At 39.8% G+C, this 21,756-nt stretch overlaps 1 protein-coding gene across 1 annotated transcript in view; it reads left to right on the forward strand.

Annotated features, from left to right (window-relative positions):
- Nucleotides 1-2,088: 2,088 nt before the first annotated feature.
- agap3 (ArfGAP with GTPase domain, ankyrin repeat and PH domain 3) overlaps nt 2,089-21,756 on the forward strand; it is a 148,672-nt gene continuing 129,004 nt past the window's right edge. The window contains exon 1 of the mRNA XM_074651568.1: nt 2,089-3,001. Coding sequence (XP_074507669.1) covers nt 2,629-3,001 — 373 coding nt within the window. The 5' untranslated portion in view covers nt 2,089-2,628. The remainder of the gene's footprint in view (nt 3,002-21,756) is intronic.

Raw genomic sequence — 21,756 nt, forward strand, 5'->3', positions numbered from 1 at the left:
GAACATCCAGCAAAAATAAACAGCATTTGGCCATTGTTGTTGTGCCAGCTGTGGTTTTTCAATCTCACATCTGGTCTAAGATATAAAGTTGTACATAAACATGGAGTATTTTAAAGTTATAAGAGGATTTGTCATTATTGATACTGGTGCAAAATAAATCCATTTTAAGACAATATTGTGCACGTGTGAAAGTATGAATGTATAGGCCTACATGGGATTATAATAGCTTTTTGGCCATTGTTGTGCCAGCTGTGGTTTTTGAATCTCACATCTGGTCTAAGGCCTACATGGGATTATAATAGTTTTTTGTTTTATAGTAACATCTATTAGGCTAATAGTCCTAATGTAATCGCAGTATCAAAGAGATGGGACCACAGAACATCCAGCAAAAATAAACAGCATTTGGCCATTGTTGTGTGCCAGCTGTGGGTTTTGAATCTCACATCTGGTCTAAGAGTATTTTAAGAGTTATAAGAGGATTTGTCATTATTGATTACTGGTGCAAATAAATCCATTAAAAGACAATATTGTGAGTGCATGCACAAGTGTGAATGTATAGCTTACATGGGATATAATAGTTTTTTGTTTTATAGTAACATCTATTAGGCTAATAATCCTAATGTAATCGCAGTATGAAAGAGATGGGACCACAGAACATCCAGCAAAAGATAAACAGCATTTGGCCATTGTTGTTGTGCCAGCTGTGGTTTTTCAATCTCACATCTGGTCTAAAATATAAAGTTGTACATAAACATGGAGTATTTTAAAGTTATAAGAGGATTTGTCATTATTGATACTGGTGCAAAATAAATCCATTAAAAGACAATATTGTGCAAGTGTGAAAGTATGAATGTATAGGCCTATACATGGGATTATAATAGCTTTTTGGTCATTGTTTTGCCAGCTGTGGTTTTTGAATCCCACATCTGGTCTAAGATATATAAGTTGTACATAAACATGGAGTATTTTAAGAGTTATAAGAGGGATAAACATTTGTCATTATTATTATACTGGTGCAAATAAATCCATTAAAAAGACAATATTGTGTGTGCATGCACGTGTGAAAGTGTGAATGTATGGGATTACATACATGGGATTATAATAGCTTTTTGGCCATTGTTGTGCCAGCTGTGGTTTTTGAATCTCACATCTGGTCTAAGGCCTACATGGGATTATAATAGTTTTTTGTTTTATAGTAACATCTAATAGGCTAATAGTCCTAATGTAATCGCAGTATCAAAGAGATGGGACCACAGAACATCCAGCAAAAATAAACAGCATTTGGCCATTGTTGTTGTGCCAGCTGTGGTTTTTCAATCTCACATCTGGTCTAAGATATAAAGTTGTACATAAACATGGAGTATTTTAAAGTTATAAGAGGATTTGTCATTATTGATACTGGTGCAAAATAAATCCATTTTAAGACAATATTGTGCACGTGTGAAAGTATGAATGTATAGGCCTACATGGGATTATAATAGCTTTTTGGCCATTGTTGTGCCAGCTGTGGTTTTTGAATCTCACATCTGGTCTAAGGCCTACATGGGATTATAATAGTTTTTTGTTTTATAGTAACATCTATTAGGCTAATAGTCCTAATGTAATCGCAGTATCAAAGAGATGGGACCACAGAACATCCAGCAAAAATAAACAGCATTTGGCCATTGTTGTGTGCCAGCTGTGGGTTTTGAATCTCACATCTGGTCTAAGAGTATTTTAAGAGTTATAAGAGGATTTGTCATTATTGATACTGGTGCAAAAAAAAGACAATATTGTGCATGCATGCATGTGTGAAAGTGTGAATGTATAAGCCTATACATGGGATATAATATCTTTTTGTTGTTATAACATCTATTAGGCTAATAATCCTAATGTAATTGCAGTATCTGCTTGCTTGTGTGTATCTTGCAGCAGCCAGTTTTTTGTTTTTTTTGCAGTTGCATAACTGTCAGGTAGGTTATTATAATGATGTGCACGTTGCGATTTTTCTTTTTTCCCCCTCTCCACCAAATCCAATCACACACCCTCCCCCATCTCAAGTACAATTACGTGTTGGGTGACGTTTCAGCATGCGGAGGAGGAGGAAGAGGAGGAGGAGGGCGCTGGGCAGGGACCACTTGGACCCAGAGAGAGAGAGAGAGAGAGAGAGTGAGAGAGGGAGGACTAAAACGCTATTTCATTTCCAGCAGCAGCAGCAGCAGCAGCAGAAAAAACAAGGCGGTGAAGTGAAGGCAGTGGACCAGCAGGGCGCCGTGCTGAAGCCTCTCCAGCACCCATTGTCTCCTTCAAACACAGAGAGAGAGAGAGAGCAGCAGCTGAGGAAAAAAAAACGGGTTTGACCAACAACAGAGGAGTGTCCTAGTGGTATAGTAGGCATTGCGGGTTTTGAGAGAGAGAGAAAAGAGAGAGAGAAGGGGCCCTGGACAGATCTGATGGCCAAATAACGGAAAATGAATCAAGTTTTAATAATATGAGCTACGTTTTGTTGCATTTGGCGACTAACTATTGATGCGCCGTCGTTTCTCTCCTAACAACCATCACCATAGTTACGCGCGGACTTTCTTTTGTTCGCATCGCTTCAATCTCTTCTAGTCTGCACATTTTGCGAGTTGAGTCCAAAAAAAAAAAATGAATTTCCAGTCGAGCGGGCCAGTGTCCGGTCTCTCGCAGCAGTCTCAGCCGGCCATGCCCACTCCAGGCACGGTCCCGGCTCCGGTTCCGGTCCCGGTGCCCCAGTCCATCCCGTCCCAGTTCGGATCCGGATCGTCTGCGAGCTCAGGAGCCGGTCAGTTCGGTTCGGGGACCGTCTCGGGCCAGGCTAGCCAATCGGGCTCGGCGGGCTCTCAGCAGTTTGTTTTGTCCAACTCAGCCGCCATCCGGGCAGAGATCCACCGGTTCGAGTCCGTCCACCCGAACATCTACGCCATCTACGACCTGATCGAGCGCATCGATGACCTGGCGCTGCAGAACCAGATCCGAGAGCATGTGATCTCCATTGAAGGTGAGTAAGGGAGGGTTTCCTCTGTGGTTTTCATTCATTGAGGGTTTGGGGAGGTATGGGGGTCTCCTTTACCCTTCCCTTTTATGTCCACATTGTCACACACAGTGTCAACAATCACACTTTGAGGTTTGGAGGTTGGGTTAGGGTATGCAATTCTATAATTAGGGGTACATGTCATGTCCATGGGCTGTATTTATACATTTTTACTAAATATTCACTTCAAGCAATGGTCAGTTTTACATCAGGGCACATTTCTCTTTCATTTAAAGGTCCCATATCCAGTGAAGAACTGGCAGCAGGGTTGCCTTTATGTTACTGTAAAATTAATATTATTATACTGTCGCTGAAATTTAAAGCTTTGTACTGTTAATGAAAAATACAGTTTTTTTTTATTAATTTCACAGTATTTTACAAATATATATATATATAAAGATACATTATATAGCTGTTTTTCCTCCTTTCTTTTACATTATCTTACTGATTTGTTTTAATGCACTATTTAAGTTGTATTTTTTACATACATTTTAATAAACATTATTTTTTGCCTAGATGAATAGACTTACCAGGTTACAGACATAGGGATAGTCACACTAAATACAATTAAAGGCACTTGTTAGGAAAAAGGCTATAATAGACTTGTTGACACTTTTCCCAAAATGTCTGTCTCTAGCTGGCTACAAGCACAGAATGCAAACCATAACAACATGTGAGTGAAGAACAATAAAGCTATTCACTGATTTTACAATCATGTACAATGTACAAGCCTCACATGTGCAGATCAGGTCCCAGAATTAAAAAAAATACTGCATGAAACTGTTACTGATGATACTTTAGACAGTTGATCAGCAGTAAAGTGCTGTTTTTTAAGAATGCATTGTAGTTCAGCAATAACAGGTTAATACTGTTGAAATCCTGCTGTAAATTAACAGCAATTGTTTACAGTGTGTCCATTGGCTTTATTTATCAATTTGACTAAATATGCACTTCAAGCAATGGTCAATTTTATATCAGGGCACATTTATCTTTCATTTAAAGGTCCCATATTGTGCTCATTTTCAGGATCATACTTGTATTTTGTGTTTCTACTAGAACATGTTTACATGCTGTAATGTTAAAAAAACAACTTAATTTTTCTCATATCGTCTGTCTGAATATACCTGTATTTACCCCTCTGTCTGAAACGCTCCGTTTTAGTGAATTTCAACGGAATTTCAACAGAATTGCAGCCTTGGGTCCATGTTTACTTCCTGTCAGCTGATGTCATTCACATACACTGCAACAGGAAATAAACTGGAACATATTTATAATGTTTATGTTTAAAACTGTGTGATGGTCTAAATTTTGTATATTTGTGACATCACAAATGGACAGAAATCCTAACGGCTTGTTTCAAATGCACAATTTCTGAATACGGGTTGTGTGTATTTCCCTGTGGATTGAATGTTTCGATACTTTCACAGTATTTATATAGGACTTACGCCTGCTTTATAATAAAAAATCATGAAAATCTCACTTTTTTATAATATGGGACCTTTAATACAAAAAAGTCAATAGGTCCCATCATTTTATTTTGCAGAAAATGCATATTCTATAATGGAATTTGCTGTTTTTGTGCTGTTCCGATTAGCTAAATGTCAGGTTTTTGCTCTTCAGATTAACATTAAAATACATGTCTTTGTATATAATTTTCATAATTATTTGTTCAAATTAATCATTAAAATATGAGAAAGGTGTTTTAAAAACTATTTGGCTCATTCATGTACATTAAATCATCAGGTACACATTGTCATGGGCGCATATAGCACACACAGTGTCAACAATCACACTTTGAGGTTTGGAGGTTTGGGGGCGTAGCCATATGTCCCATATAGTCCTGCTGCTCCAGGAGTGAATTGCCTCAATATACTCTGCAGTGTTAACAACAACATGTTTCAAGAGGCACATTGTAATGAGCCTCTCAACAAATCTGCTGTTTAATTTAATTTCCTAAAGGGATAACACTGCTGTCTCATGCACTATACAGTCTGACCTTATTTTCATTTTGAACCAGTTGGAGCAGAGGCAGCCAGTGTTAAGTCACATGTTGCATGAAACTAATGATTGCCCCTGAACAATGCAGAGGCACATAAGGCTGCAGAGAGGAGAAATGATAGGGATTGGCATGATGGACATCATTGGGTGTGTTATAAAAGCCACTCAGCAGGGTATATTCTTCACACACACACTGGAAGTCCAGATGTTATTACCTGACCAGAGGAGGGATGACTGTAAACCAGCTACAGCAGCTTGTCAAATTCCAAGTGATGCTCTGTCAGATGTGAAAGTCTTTAAATTACGGTGGAGGTTTCTTGTGTGGTTCTTTCCGCTACTCACCCACCCGTGTATCCAATCAATGGCTGTGTGTGACACAGCAGTCAGCGTGCTGTCCATCAAAGTCAGCAGGCAGGGGTCTGGAGGAGGATTACAGCAGCTGGCTGAATGTACACCACCGGTTCCAATACTGTCTTTGGTAGCATTCAGATTTAGATTAGTGCTGACTGATAAATCGTATTCTCATCGTCTTCGCGATATGAACATGAGCAATAACACATCGCAAAAGACTGCTTTGAATGCTATTGTTAAGAAAAATAATTTTATTTAGGGATGGTTACCAAAACCTGGTATAAACGGGCCCCAGAGCTAAAGACCGTAACGTTAGTATCACGCTGTTTCTAGTGAGATGTTATAGAGTTCATATAGTGACTTTCCTGTTGTAAACATTACTGTTGCTGCTCTAGAAACCACATTTAGCCTAGTGATATTTAAATTGTTCAATTCTAAACAATCAGGCTGACAAATGTAGCTAGTATGCATACTTCAATATTTGTTATTTATCGCAAGTCATATCGTCATCGCAATATTGAACAATATCTCACATCGCAGATTTTCCTCATATCGTGCAGTTCAAAGGAATTTGGTCAAAGGAAAGGACTCAAGTTGCAGTTTATCTTGAACGCAGCAATCATTAGAATACACCTACATGAGCGTTTTTTGAGGAAATATACAGAGTATCAGTGAAACCAGCTTTTTTGGCAGAAATTATGAGTAAAAGAGTGAGAGGTAAATGCAAGGTCATATTTTAGTTCTGTACTGGGCAGTACGATTTGAGCATTTTGTCATTTCAACAAAAAATATCGCATTTTGTATGCATTCAACAGTTCCAGCTCCCATGAGGTGTTGACAGCATGCCAATGGCAAAGATTCATGGGAAATGTTGCTGAATGGTAAAAAATAAATGTTTAATGGAGCTTTAAGGAAGATATTGACACGTTGGTTTTAGATTGGTGATATACCTATAACCGACCTCAGGATTGTCAGAGGTGATCTTGACAATATTCACTACTGAATTCACTGAACATGATTCAGGATATTCTGGTATGTTATATGTCAATGACACAGCAGGCAGGGACAGATTTTGTACTTTTTGTTTTGCTTTTGCTGATTGTTTACATGATATTTTTGAGTTTTTGACATTTACCTTGATCTAAATGTGTCATCCGGTTTAGGTTTCGGACAGATCACAGTGGAAATGAAAGTCATCCTCGTTTAAAAATAGTCAACTGGTGGCCCTGTGGTGTCTCAGTTCAACCTGATTCTCCGTATTTCTGTTGCCTTCAGGATTGTTGCATAATTTTCTCAATGAAGGCATGTCTTTATACTGTGTCTGGATAGGACGACACTGGAGCCTTTTATGAGTTCTCTGTTAGATGTACCTCTTGAAAACCGAAAGGTTATTGCTTCTTGCATTATTCACAAATCTGTTTGGATACAAATACAAATGTTTTCTCCAGACCTAGGTGTCGTACACATTTAAAAAAGCATTCTAGGAGTAAGTTTGTGGTGTTGAACTTCACTTTTATGGAATTAATTCTCCTTCAAGCTGTTGTGTCGACTTCAGTTACAGAATTTTCTTTTCCCAAAATGCCCTTTCATAACCCCCAGAAGAGAGAGTGTGTTAGAATTTAGCGAGTTAGCCAACAAGTTCATGAATATTGGGTCATGTCTGAAGGCTACTGTACTTTTTTATTGCTCTCAAAACATGACACGGACTGCATTAATGTCTACTGCAACTTCCTGACAGTTTCTGTGTCATTGTTGAACATTAGCATAAAGATTAGAAACAAACCCTTGCTTTGTGATTCTGCATGCTAAACCTGATGCGTATTGTTGATGTTTGAGATTAGGATGTCACATCATCTGTATTTGGCTGGGTATCCTTGGGAATAAAAACAAAAGTGATAGTTGTGGCATTGTGTTCACACCTGCAGGCTTATACAAAATGTTATTCTGGGAAATGTTTAACCCCCAAAGCTAAAAATCCACTGCTGAACAACAAAACAGGCGCAGAAATGCAAAGTATCCTCCCCGTAACCGTTTATTCATGAGTCTGTTGAGCACATTGTTAACCTGATTGGGGTAAACTTTGACGTTATGTGTTTGAAGAATGGCGTTGAATTGATATTTGGAAGCATACACCATATGTCAGAAGGCATAACAGATTTTGGTGTCTCTCGCATTAGCTTTGATGTGCGTTCTGGTGCTTTTTCGTGCCGTTAAATGAGATGCAGTTGGCTTAATAACTGTAACTTGGAGAGGCTTTGAAGAGCTGCAACAGGAGACATTGGCCGACTTGTCTTCACCTGCACTGTGGAACTGCAGAGCTGTTCCTCTTCAATCTTGCATCATTGCAGAGTCTGTTGCTAAGGAACCAGTAGCTCATGCATTTAGCTGAAAATGCTGAAGAAAGAGTGAATATAAATTACAGCCCTTACAAAATGAATTCCCATTATTACTAAGGTTTCCTGTTGGTTTGTTGCTTAATAAGACCTTTATACGATGATGACACGCCATGCAGGTTTTTGTGTATGTTTGTTTTGCCTCACATTGTTCCTTTTGCAGTGATTGATAGTCAGGGTGCCAATTCATATTGCAATTCCAAATAAAAAAAAATGTTCTTATGTCTTTTTTAAAACAATGTTTGTGAATACAGGACTGAAGCTGATCTAAATTAGACAGGCGCGTAATTGATGAGAAGCTGTGAGAATTACCATAGTAGGAACTGTGCAAGCAAAATGGCAGTGCAGAAACATAGAGAAGTGCTAAGTGGTTGGCAAGTGGATTCACTGTTAAAGTCTTGGAAGATGATTCGCTAATAATCCAGGAGGCTTGGATAAGCGTGGCAGAGTAATCTGTTTCGGGGTCCCAGGCCTCCAATTTCCCACCAGGTGCAGTGCACACTGCACACACTATAGATGGCAGCTTCAATAGATTTTGCACAGAGGCCCAGAAACCAACCAGTGCTCCTATCCTAGAATACTACTTTGCCCCAAGTTTTCATGTCAGTTTGTGATAATTTGAGGAAATATTTCCAAAACAAATTTGCAAGCAATCAAATGACCAAAAACGCACTCGGTGTGAACCTGCATGGAACTTTTTTGGGGGCCCGGGGGCAGTTGTCCACTTTGCCAAGTTGGTAATCAGTCACAAAACGTCTATGATCTGTGACCCGAATGACTGGGAACATCCGTAATGTTAAAATGACTCTAAAATCCTCAGGATTAGATGGTGGGGTTGCTAGAGTGGCAAACCGGTGCTTTATCAATCAGGCTAAACTGAAAAGTGCAATTTCCTGGCCAACCATTTGGCCTAATCCATAAAGTGCTTTCAATGGCCGTGTCAGTAAATCTGTGTCTTTAGTCTGGCAATAAGTGTAGAACTGGGCCTCAACTCCATGTGAGCAACCAGCTCATAGAAAGGCTTCCTCCAAAATCGCATACTATGCACTACATATCCAATAGGTGTATCATTGTTCAACATACTTTTGTGTACATTTGTATGTTTCTTTCCGGACGCACTGAGCCGTAATTGACGTCGTCACTTCCTGAGAGCTGCCGGTTGGAGACGTGTAACCATGGTAACCCGTGCCAACCTCATGTAACCAAAACGGTAATTTGTGAGAATCAAAGTTTGAATTAATGTAAAGCAGGGGTGCACACACTTTTTCAGCATGCGAGCTACTTATAAAATGACCAAGTCAAAATGATCTACCTACTATAAAAATGCAAAACATATATTTATTTATAAATATATTGAGTATTCTTTATATGTACAATATATGTTGGTGTACCTTGCATAACTGCATGAACCCATATTGTACAATATAACTCTGTACATTTTTTGTCATTACCTTACTCTGATGACTTGCACTGAATGGAATCAGCCAGGGATGCATAGTCCGGACAGTAGCTGCTGATAGCCAGCCTCAAGCACACTTCCAAATGATCATCAGTCAAGGTGGAATGGTATTTGGACTTAATAATCTTCATGTGGGAAAAGGCTGACTTGCATAAATAAGTGGAGCCGAATAATGCAGTCAAGGAGGTAGCACATTTCCTCATGTTGAGGTACTTTTCCTCTGTGAGTAAGTTCCAGAACTGTCCATGAGCCCTGGACTTAAGCTGAATGTCAGCTTGTAGTGTCAAAATCTCATCCTCCACTCCAGATGAGTTCAGGTGAAACAGTGTTGCAATTTGTTGGCTGACGTCTATTTAAAAAAAAAAAAATTTTTTTTTATTTATTTATTTATTTTTTTTAAATGCCATGCGATCTACCCACACTACCTTCGCGATCGACCGGTAGATCGCGATCGACGTATTGGGCACCCCTGATGTAAAGTGTATATTACGCCTAGCAAAGTGAAATCGTATACTTACAGTTCAATTTGAAGCGTTATTGACGTTACAGAGCTGTTCGTCAACGTCTGTTATGAATGTTGTCGTCACTACCGCATTGCATTGTTGGATATGTATGCCGCCGTAGTGTCCAGCGTTGCATACTGTAATATTTCACCGGAAATAGTATGCAATTCGCGTACTATTGGTTTCATAATAAGGTTTCGGACATACTAAAATATTTCTCATACTGTTTTAGCGTACTAAATAGCATGTTAGTGTGGAATTCAGTAGTTTTTGAAACTTGACGGACACATAACGGACAATAAAGAGCAAAAATGTACACATAGTGACTACAATGCATTTCAGGACAGAATTAACCGCAACTGGAACAAAATAAGAGAACAATTATTACATACATGGAAAAAAAATTTAAGTATATAAATATATGCAATCTGATAAAAAACTAAAGGTTGTTGAGGAAACAGGTCAAGTTCTGCCTTGTTCATTAAAAGCCAAATCTGTTAATTCTCTTGATATTGCCTTGTTAATCATCACAATTAAAACTGGCTAGTCTTCTTGCCAGTGGCCATCTTTAAGCCTCACCTTGAAGTGACATTGATGCTGCTGCAGAAAGTTTGTTGCAGACCAAAGTTTTTAGGCTGTCGGCCAAAAATATCCAATTGAGGATTGCACCGCAACAGTGATGAACTAATATCAGGTCAAACTCCATCCAGTATGCTGCTGACTCACACATTGTGAAAGGGAGAAAAAAAAAAGGGACTCAAATAAGAAAAAAGCTGTTCATGTACATCACCAGTGTTGCACAACATGTACTGTGCACGACTGGACAAACCAGTTTCTGGCCGTGCGTCATGTTGTACTTACTGAAGTAAGTACAGCACAGTACACATAGACAAGCTAATGAAAACCCTACACTCCTCTGTCAAGACATTACATACCATGTCCTTGCTCCATAATGAATTGTTTGAAATTCATTTTTCAGAGGAACAAACTAATATTATATCTAAATGTGTTTTTTTATTGACTAGATTTGTGCTGTTTACACCCTGAACTACAGTTTGAGACTATTTGGATTTGGTCAGAGATTTGAATGGGGGTAATAAATATGTGAGCGTATGTAAATAAAATCAAATCCAGATCACTTAGATATGGAGACAGCTGCAGAGATGATATCTGAACAGTGATTGGGGTTATATTTTTAGCTTTTCATTTCAATGTGGAGGAGTGTTCCACTATCAAGACTATGTCCTGGGAATACTTTACTTTGGGTCTATTTGCAGTGCTGATTGCTACCCTAATTTATATTCTTATCAAACTTGCATAATGTTCTTTCGATTTCTAGTTCGAGTTCTGTAGGTAATTGAAAAGATATGTGGATGTATGCAGGTATATGAAGTACAAAAAAACAGATAGACTGTGTGATATAGCAAACGGCAAGAATTGCACCGGTCCGGGATGGACATGGTGACGGAAAATGTTTGACTCCTTCCTGCTATTTTAGCCTCAAAGTGGCATCACACCTTCTCAACAGCCTGTTGTGATTCCTGACCCGTGTGTATTTTGAGGAGATTTCCTTTGGCCAAGTGTTATGGTTTTACATCGCTGTAATGTTATCTTGCATCTTGAGCAATAACCGTGTTTCGGAAAACTGCAGAAGCCCACGCTGACAACCATATTTCCAACTGAGAGTCCAATGTCAGAGCAAGGGCAGTCACCCAAATCCACTGCTACTCAAGAGGGGTGCTTGGGATTTCAAGAAAGGACTAATAAGCCGGCACAATGGGACATTGTGCGCTCAGATAGCAATAGGGACGACACAGAGAGATACAAAAAGCAGACAGACTGAACCCTCACAGCTCTCTGTAGGCATTGTGAGGCACCTAAGCAGCTCCGTGGTACACACTGCATCTCTCTTGTAAAGTCAATTGCCAAGGAGAATGAAGCAGAGTGCTCATCTGCTAATCACCAGCAGAGAATGATGATAATGCATCTTTCCGTCGCTGCTGAGGCGGGATTTATTTCCTCACGACCACCGAGATGTAAAACACTGAACTATCTTAATTAACACTGTTTTCATTGACCACATGCTGTCGTGATGTAGCAGAAGTTATGAATAATACAGCTTTTTTAGTTTAATTCAAGAATCATGATGATAAATAGAGTCCTGATTAATAATAATTCTCTGAACATGAAAACACAGGCTGGGTTTACGAAGGTTTTCCAATGAGTTGTAATGGTTCAAAGGTTTAAATGTGTGTGCAGTTGTGGGGTTTGAATTTGATCTGCGTAACAGGGTTTACAGTTGTCACTGTGGGCCATCTGTGTCAGGGAAATGCCGCTGCTACTTCTGGCAAGTGTAGTCTTTACAATGTGCTCATTATTCAAAACCGTATCTGTGAATATGGATTGGAAACTGTTATAGAGTTAGAAATGTCAGTCAATACCACCAGCTGTGTCGCTTACACGGTATGTCAATATAAATTGCTGTTAATGTGGAATGCTGGTGTTTATAGAGTAGCTCAGTAAGTATTTACTAGTTGTAGATCTTGTGCCTAAATAAAGCCTTGCATAAATACATCTGTGAAGCATGGAAGAGGCCCAACTATGGCCTGCTCTTTTTCATTTTTTCTACAAACTGAGTCACAAAGGAAGCATAGGTTAAACGCTTAGATTTGCTTCTCTAGAAATTCATAGATACTAATTATTTTCCCATTATTCTGAAGCATTTATCTATAACATCTCAAATTTCTAGCATTTTGTGAGCAGCATTAAGTTACAATAACAGTCCCTTTATGACCACAAAACCTACATATTTGCAATACAAATACGCTTGGACCACCTTATCAAGTTTGTTAATACAAAGAGCAAATACAATTTGGATTAAATGATCAATAGGATTTGACATTCTTAAGGAATAGTTTGGAAATATGCTTCACTGAAAGTTAGACGAGAAGATTGACACCACTCTCGTGTCTCTCTGTTAAGTATGGAGGCTATTAGCCTAGCTTAGCATAAAGACTGGAAGCAGGAGGAAACAGCTAGCCTGGCTCTCTACAAAGTTAAACAAAATAATCTAAATCTGAATAGTACATTTAACATATTACATATGGTTTAATGTAAATTATTGCTTAATTTGTACATTAACAGAAAGGTAAAAATGACAATTTTTGGTGATGGCAAGACTATTGTATATCAAGAGATAGTTACAACACATAACTCTCTGTAAAACCTCAAATTATAATTTTTACATATCAGTTTGTGAATGGGTTAAACAAACCAAGCATGTGTTAATTGGTGACATTTAGAGGTGTTAGTGGGCGTGATTTTGAACTTCAGACAAAGCCAGGCTAGCTTTCCCCCCGCTTCCTGTTAAACTGTTCCTTTAAATCAATTGTAAAAATGTAATTCTGGCATTTTTTGCCTTTTCAAGATAGAACCTGGCCAGTTGCATAAAAATAGACCTAGCCTTTGTCTTAAATATAACTTTTAAGTCTGACAGACACTTAAATGGACCTGTTGCATAAAGCTTCCCTATGAGTGACTAATGTAAGACTGACTTAGATAGCCTGTCATGCAATGCATTATGGGTGAAATGAGACACTTCACAAAAGAGAGAAAAAGGTGGAAGCAACAGCAACAGCGACACCACAAGTATGGGAGAAAATAACACAAAACGTGAACAGCATAAATCCAACGGGTGTTAGAAAAAGACGTTATGGATAAACAGTGAAATAGTAAATATTAGATAAACGTAACGGGGAAACAGTTGAAATAATTAACTAAAAGAAAAGGATAAACAGTTGAAATAGAAAGCTAAATGTTAGCTAAAAGTAATAGATAAACAGTTGAAATAGAAAGCTAAAAGTTAGCTATAAGTAATGGATAAACAGTTGAGATAGTTGGCTAAAAATTAGCTAAAAAAGAGGATAAATAGTTAGCTAATTGACCTAATAGATTGTTGCTATAGCAACAAAGATCTCAGAAGTAGCTTTCCTACCTCAAATTAAGTCAGTCTTAATAATTATGCAACAGACAAACTCAGACTAGTCTGGCTTGACAATCTAAGACCGGGTCTAAGGCCAAGACTAGTCTTGAACTAAATTCATGCAGCAAATACTGGAATTAAACCCAGGATGTCACTGTAGGTAAATGGCATGCATCTTAGACCGATGGACCTCTAGGATGTCTGTTATTTTGCTGCCAGTAATTATTCCTCAAAAAACACAGATTACCCATTAAAATACACATTTCACTTTAGTTGTATCTGTACTGGAGAAGAGAGTGAAGCATTATTTGTAGGAGGAAGAGCTCCTGTGCTGTGTCTCATGTCTCAGAGGTCTACAACGCCACTGTCAAGCTTTCAGTTGAGCCTTTTTGATGTGATGTACCTGGATTAATCCAAACACCTGAAATGTGCATGCTGCTCCCTTGTCAACTCGCCCAAGTGGCCGTTGATGAAAGCATAAGCTCCTTTTTTTCCCATTTACTTGAGGGCATTGTCAGACCCTCTGCAGCATCTCTAGCAACTGAAGCACCTCTTAGCTGAGAGTGGCAAGGATCAGGTTTCAGCCCTGTTTAATCCTTGAGAGTCGGTGTTGAAAAAAACACTTCACACATCACATCTATACGTCACAGGTTTAGTCTCGGGAGTGTAGTAGTAACAGACGTTACCCCGAACAGATGCAGGGTCTGTATATGCCTTACTCTCAAAAGACTCCCTGTTTAGTGATTAGCCTACAAAGTTTCTCTCATCTGCAGCTTCAGAACGTCATGCCATCCCCATTGAAATGCATTTTAACAACCGACTCTTGACCATGGGTCAGCAGAGATGAGCTGAGCTGGCGAGCTGTAAACAGAGCCTCGGTTTGAAGGCCCGGGAGGTCCGCGGGGTCAGAGTGCCATTTCTGCATCAGCCCTGCTGTCCTCTCTGTGCTGCAGCACCATAGCATTGGCTTATTGAATGTGACGCTATCCTCCACAGCAGAATGTCCTCCATTGTGCTATTGAACAAAGGCTCTCTCTCTCCCATTGATGGACAGCTAATTTTTTTCTTGTGTTCTGAATGTGGAGCGGCGGGGGTGAGCTGGTCAGGGTTTTTTTTTTTATTTAAAGGAAAAATTTAGAGTACCCTAATCTGTTGTGAGCAGAAAGTAGAGGGTTGTTTTGTCTCTGTCGTATGCTGACATTGTTAATGGGTGGTGTGGAGTAGTTCTGATCTAATGTTTTATTGAAGGGAAGAGCCATTGAAATTCTGAGCTCACGTCGTTTTGAATCATTGGGTTTTCAATACAGAATAAGAGATAAGTGCTTGTCCCTACCATACATGAATCTGTGGCTGTTGGGCATTAAGCAGCTTCGTTAGATATAGATGAAAGAAAGAAGAAAACCAAATTCTGGGGATATATGGTGATGCATTATGGATGGTATTCTCTTTCTGCTGGAAGGACAATTTATAGTTAGTTATAACTAGTATGGCCAATTGAGAGGATGTGACTTTTACAGTTGAATTAAAAATGACTGAAGTGCAGTATATCTGATATGGTGATGAGACCGCATGCTGTAATCATGTACAATATACTCTTAAATTCACCATAGTAAGGACACCACCACCGTAGTCTTTTCATCTAAGTAGAGCTGAACCAATGAGATGATTTTTTTCAGTTGAAGTCATTATTATAAGAGACATATTTAAAGCACTTCTTATATACAGCCATTGGTTTGTGGACTGCCATTTTGAAGACTCGAGATCGGTATTTTGGCCATTACCATCTTGGCTTTTTGCAACGAGAAGTGACCAGAGAAGATGGGGCTAAGTACAACCGAACACTGATAAGACATTTTTAGATGACTAAAATGTTATAATGAACTTTCATGAACTGAAAACACACTGTGAAAGGGTTAAATATGTAAGACGAAAACACAAACAACTCCCAGACCGGATAATACAGTGGTAGCCACGCCCTAAAGCATCCCCTGCTTTATGGTCTATTTGACTCTAAATGGGTCCATAATTTACTAAATGAACATCATGCTGTATTGAAGAAGACTTGAAACTAGCGATTGAGAGCATAAACTCATGTTTACAATGTTTACTGAGGTAATAAATCAAGTGAGAAGTAGGCTCATTTTCTCATAGACTTCTATACAATCAGACTTCTTTTTGCAACCAGAGGATTCGCCCCCTGCTGGCTAAGGCACTTCAGCATTGGCTTCACTTTTCAGACCTTGGAGTTGCCCACTGCATTTTATAGACCAAACGCTTAGGGCTGCATCTAAAGATTACTTTCGTCATCAATTAATCTGCAAATTATTCTCCAGATTAAATCGATTTGTCTATAAAATGTTAGAAAAAAGTGAAAGACCCCACAGCCCACGGTGATGTCTTCAAATGTCTTGTTTTGTCTGAAAGTCGGTCCAAAACCCAAAGATATTCAGTTTACTTATTATATATATACATATATTCAGTTTATTTATTTTATCATGTATGACAAAGAAAAGCATAAAATCTTGACATTTAAGGAGCTGGAACCAGGAGATGCTTGGCATTTTTGCTTAAAAAATGACTAAAATGATTATTCAATTATCAAAATAGTTGCAAATCATCATATATAAACAAGTAATTGATTAATCCAGAAACTAAGCAGCAGATAAATGGATAATAAAAATTATCATTAGTTGCAGCCCCACATCTAAGGTTGTGTGATATTTATAATTTCCTCTATTAACATCATCTTCTTTTGTTTCTTTACGGCTGAGACAGTGGTCAATTAAATTTGCCATAGGCTCTTGTTTTGTTTTTTGTTTTTTTTGTGTGTGCATCATCCATATCCTATGGTGGAAGTGCTCATGTTTCCTGCCAGTGGGGTAGGGCTGGAAGCAGATGGCTGCTGACAGAGGAAGGGGTTTGGAAAGCAGTGAGTGAGCAACAGATGGAAAGGCGCATATGCCTCCAAGTCCCCTCCGCCTGCCAGCAGTCCCGTGACTAACTGTGGGAAGATTCTGGCCTCATCCAGGTTGGGGATGGATGGAGGATCATGGTGAAGAATGAAGTGTCCTTAGAATAGAAATGGTTATCGGAGACCAGTTTGTCTCTAGAAATTCAACTGTGGGAGATTTATTTTAATTAGGGATGAATGGAGAATCGTGACAAAGAATCAACCTGGAGCGCAGCTGCATTTTTCTTTTATGAAACACTGTTTATTTAGAAAAGCAAGCAGTGATCTTGTTTTAGTTATCCGATTATTTAGGAAAAAGAAGCTCTTTGAAGAGAAATCTCATACAGGGGCTTTTCTGGCCCTCTGGGAGCACATTTTCTTCACTGAAGAGGAAAATGCCGGATACAGGAAGTGTGGCCTACAGTGTGTGAGGCCGTAATACTGCTGCATACACTATTTTAGCTATAGCTTTTAGTGTTGGATGGAACACTAAAAGGAGGACAAATCAAAGACCTAATAATCCCAAAAACAATTACTCTTTTGTCAGTATTTTTTGCATTTTATTACAGAGAAATGTATGAAAACCCATGACCGAAATAGTCATACATTGTGTCATTGTGTTACTTATAGATGGATTTATATTGAAAATACATTTTTACTGGGGACCCCCTGGGACCCTCTCAAGGACTCATGGGGGTCCCTGGACCCCATTTTGAAGACCGCTGTTGTAGAAGACAGTTACTCCTGCTCTCGGAGAGAACTATAATTGAGAACACGCATACTATTTAAAGGTTTCAGGGCCGTGGAAAATTCAGTGCATTTCCCTTAATAGCTCAAGGACATGTCACAGTTTTTCAATCTATAAGGACGTGTCTCCTCGAGATTGTTTGTTTCCGCATGAGGTCGGTGAAGTTATTCACGAAAGTTAGTGTTCTGCTGTGTGAATAAATCCTGTTGAGAATAAAGGTTGAAGGGCTCTGTTGTTTCTTATCTGGTAGTATTACTACTGAGTTCAACCCCCCCCCAAAAAATAAGATTTAAAAAGCCATATAAACCAGTTTTGTGGGGATAAAATCAGTTGTATACTTATCTCTTGCTGCAGGGTAGAATCATGTGGAGTGTTTGTTGTAGCAAAGGCTAGATGTGTGTATGCAGCAGTTTGACATTTGCTCTCACACTTGGCTGCAAATAGAATATCCTCACTGTATATCATACCACTTCTCCTCAGTTCATTTTCATCGAACTGAAAATAGTGTAAGCGTCAGCGCTGCTTTTCTGAGGTTAGCCCTCTTGTCAGTGCAGCTTGTTTAACATGTGCCAGCTGAGCGTTATCACCCAGGTCCTACATTCCTTTTGCAGATGTCATTGTTTTGATGGTGTTGTGGCATGTCCTCTGGCCTTGTGCTGCTCGCTGCCTTCAAAGGACTCACTCAGGCAACATGCCAGCTGCTCGTTTTACAGTTTATTTTGTCGTTGATTGTGGGAAAATACATGTCATAGTTGTAAAAATGAGAATTATTTTGTACGGTGCACATTTAATAGAGTATCTGCATCTGTTATTCAGCTTAAGTCTGGATCGGCAGCGATATTTTGATCACTTGTGTTTGTGACTCATAACTAAACTCCGAGGAGGGTTTGTTGTGAAGTTTTATTCTGTGGGAATCACTGGAGAGGAAGCGTAATGTGACCCCCCCCATTTACTGTTTATACCCCCGTTTCCTGCTTTCCTCCCCGACTGGAATAACCTTAAGTTGTCCAACTGTTGAATCCCCCCTGGCCTTGACCCAGGACACATGTCATGTGGTGGGGTATGTGAACTGCATGTACAACAACCCCTCTAGGAACACAATCCCAGTTCCCATTTTGGACCCGACATCTGAGCACAGGACATCGGCTCCGAGCTGTAAAGACTCACTTCCTGTGGCTGTGCACTCTTTTCATGTCTTGAGTTTGTGATTCCGAGAGCTCTAATGCTCTAATATGTGTGTTTGAATGGAGCCTATTGTTAGTGGTGCATAGACAGATGCTGCCCATAACTGATAGCTGCATTATTAATGAGATGATACTTTAAAACTGCGGAACATTTTAAAGCCTGAATACATTTTGTTTCCATTTGGCAAGCAAATAACGACTTGTGGTGTGCATAAATCATAACCCTAATGCATTATGCCCTTGTGGTTTCAGGGGTCTAAGTTTATCATTGCACACTCATTTTCTAACTTTTCCAGAGGCAAACTGGTTAAAATCTCTGTATGTGTAGGGAGTTTAATGACTTCATTGCTGCAGTATTTGTATACATATGTATAAATCATGAAGATGAGTGTGAGGAGAGTTGCCCTGATGTGTTTAAAAAAGCCCCTGGCAACAAGACAGCACATTTATCTCAAGGTTCAGCCAAAATTATAGCAGACCACAAAATGCCAGGACACAAGAGGGCTGACAGCAAACATAAGAAGTGAATAAAATATGAAGAAGTCATTCACAAGAGTTGTATTCTTAATAGCCTGCCAGTTAGAAGCGATGTTACTATGGAGATTTGGAAGAAAAAAGGCTACCAGAATGCTACAGTGTTCGCCAAGCGCCATCGTGTTTTCTGATATGAGACGGGAGCTGCAAACTGAGCGGCTGTATCATCCTCTGTGTGAACGGACTCTCTGCAGTGCCCGTTTGATATAAGCCGTTGGTTTAAGTCTTGCTCAGGGCTGTGTCAGTGCAGCTTTCTCAGCAGCTCTGGTTTGGATGATGAGATTTTCCCTCATTGAGGAGTCTGGCGTAAAAAGTGCACCGTTCAGCAGCCTAACGCCGTTCTCAGAAGATGAGCTCTCTCCGAGATTTTCTGTTCGCGTACTGGAACGAACTGCTGGCCTCGAATGAAATACTGTACGGCTAAAAAGGAGGAATTATGACACTTACATCTCGGGCCCTGTTGTGCTCTGGGGCCCATTCTGTTGTGAAATTGGACCAACTGGTGTCTAGAGATGCACCCTGCTGCTGCTGTGTTAAAGCATAGTGAGCCATTTGTGTCCATTTTGCAGGACATTTATTTCATCAGCAAAGTGGTTTCTTAGCAGCACTGTGCTGTTGACTTGCAGGACTCTGTCTGTCCAGTTACAAGTACTTGCACAAAAAAATCTGTTTAAAGCAAGGGATAACTCACATTGCTAATGTTTGTGTAGGGCCTCTCTGAAAATATTCACACACTAAATTGTGGCTTTTCACATATTTGGCTCCAAGAGACCCTCCGCTCCAAAAAAGGTATCTTTTGTTGTGTCAGAATCTGGCATGAAATCTGGCTTTGGCCTCAAAAAATAAAAAAAATTGGCAGCTAATGTAGGCCCAAGCTAATTCAAAGCTACATTTCGTCTGTTTACACAATGAAACAAATCTTCCGGTGGTCTCCTCATGCCAATAGGGCTTTTAGTAAATAGGACCCTACGTTTAGTGGGCTGGCGAGCGAGAGCTTGGGCACGATTAGTGGTCCACTTTTCAAAACAAATCCTTTGGCCACGCTCTCAACCCTCATGGATTGTCAGATGTCACGTTTGGGGAAAAGTCCATCTGAGTTAAATCTCAGTTTACACCCGTCAATGGGTCATATAGCATCGGCAGCCCAGAGGACCTGTCCTCGTGAGTCTTCCAGGCAGAGAAGTGCATCGTGCATACTTTTGCAGTTGGTGATGCATCTCCGTTGGTGGCTGAGTGTAGTGTAGATCTGGCGGTGGATGGGTAGGCAGTGGCGTGTGTTATGTAACACAAGTAGGTGGCTGGAGTAGCTCTGATCTGTGTGAGTGTGTGTGTGTGTTTGTGGTGTGCTTGTGGTTGGTCCTCGCTGGATGTGTGAATATTTCCCCACACACATAGGCCTTTGCCCCTGACCTGGATGGGTGTTTGTGGAGTGCAATACCCCGAGGAGATGGAAGTAATGGGAGTTTTGGTTTGTGGGGGCGGGTAGGGACAAGGTATTAGAGCGGTGTCATGTTGTGACAGAGGGTCAGGAATTGGGGTTGTGGGGGTGAGTTTGCAGTCCAGGAAGCCTCTTAACACTGCTTGTCTGGCAAAATCAATCTATACCATTTTCTACGATTGTAACCTCCTTTTTTTTTTACTCCGTCCTCTCAATATCTCTGTAGCCTCTGTGCAGATAATTACCCTGTATCGCACCCACTGCTGGCCCAGACCCCTTTTGTTTGCAGCCGGTCCAGGACTAGACATCCTTATTTCTGACAAAGACGGGATCGGATCTCATCAGATAGAGTCCTCAGAGGGCGAGTCGACCTGAGGTTATCTGAGCCTGAGCTACTGGTCCGGTATATTTGGACAGATGGGATAATCCAGCGCAGTAGTTGTTCTCTAAAACATCCACGCAGTTCTGTCTGCAGCAGTGCACTTTGTGCAATCACATGTGAGAGACATTTTGACCTTCCAGTCACCCTTAAACATGAATTCATTCACTTTCTAGATCCATTTAATTAGTGGAACACATCCCAGCATGCATTTGGTAAAGAATGCGTAGAAAAGTAGCCAGTCTGTCATTGGACAACCGCATACTGCAGACAAACACATTCACACTGACTACAAGTCATGTCCACTCAACCGGATCTGCATCTGTTAGAGCTCAAACAATTGGTTGATCAGTTGATTAAAACAGCAACTATTTTGACAACCATTTAATCTCTTTTTATGAAAAAAAAAATGCTAAATTTATGCTTCTGATGCTGAGCATTTGCTGCTTTTCTTTGTCATATGATAGTAAATTGAATATCTTTGAGGTTTGGACTCATGTTGGGATAAAACAATGAACTTGAAGATGCCATCTTGAGCTCTGGGGTGTATGATGGACATTCTTCACTCTTTTCTGTCATTTTATAGACAATGATTAATTGAGAAAGAATGTATATATCCCACAAAATCAATTAGTATGTAATCCACGTAATTGTGAACCAGGACGTATAACGAGTGACAAACGCCATGTAGGGTGGAGGTTGTGGTGGAGGTGGGTCAAAAAACACTGGAACTTCGCCCAGGAGACCGGAGTTCATACCCCTTGAGAAACCAAAGGTCAAAGTTTATTTGTACTTTAAGTTAG

The sequence above is a fragment of the Sebastes fasciatus genome, chromosome 11 (genome assembly GCF_043250625.1).
Source record: "Sebastes fasciatus isolate fSebFas1 chromosome 11, fSebFas1.pri, whole genome shotgun sequence".
In the NCBI taxonomy this organism is placed as follows: Eukaryota; Metazoa; Chordata; class Actinopteri; order Perciformes; family Sebastidae; genus Sebastes; species Sebastes fasciatus.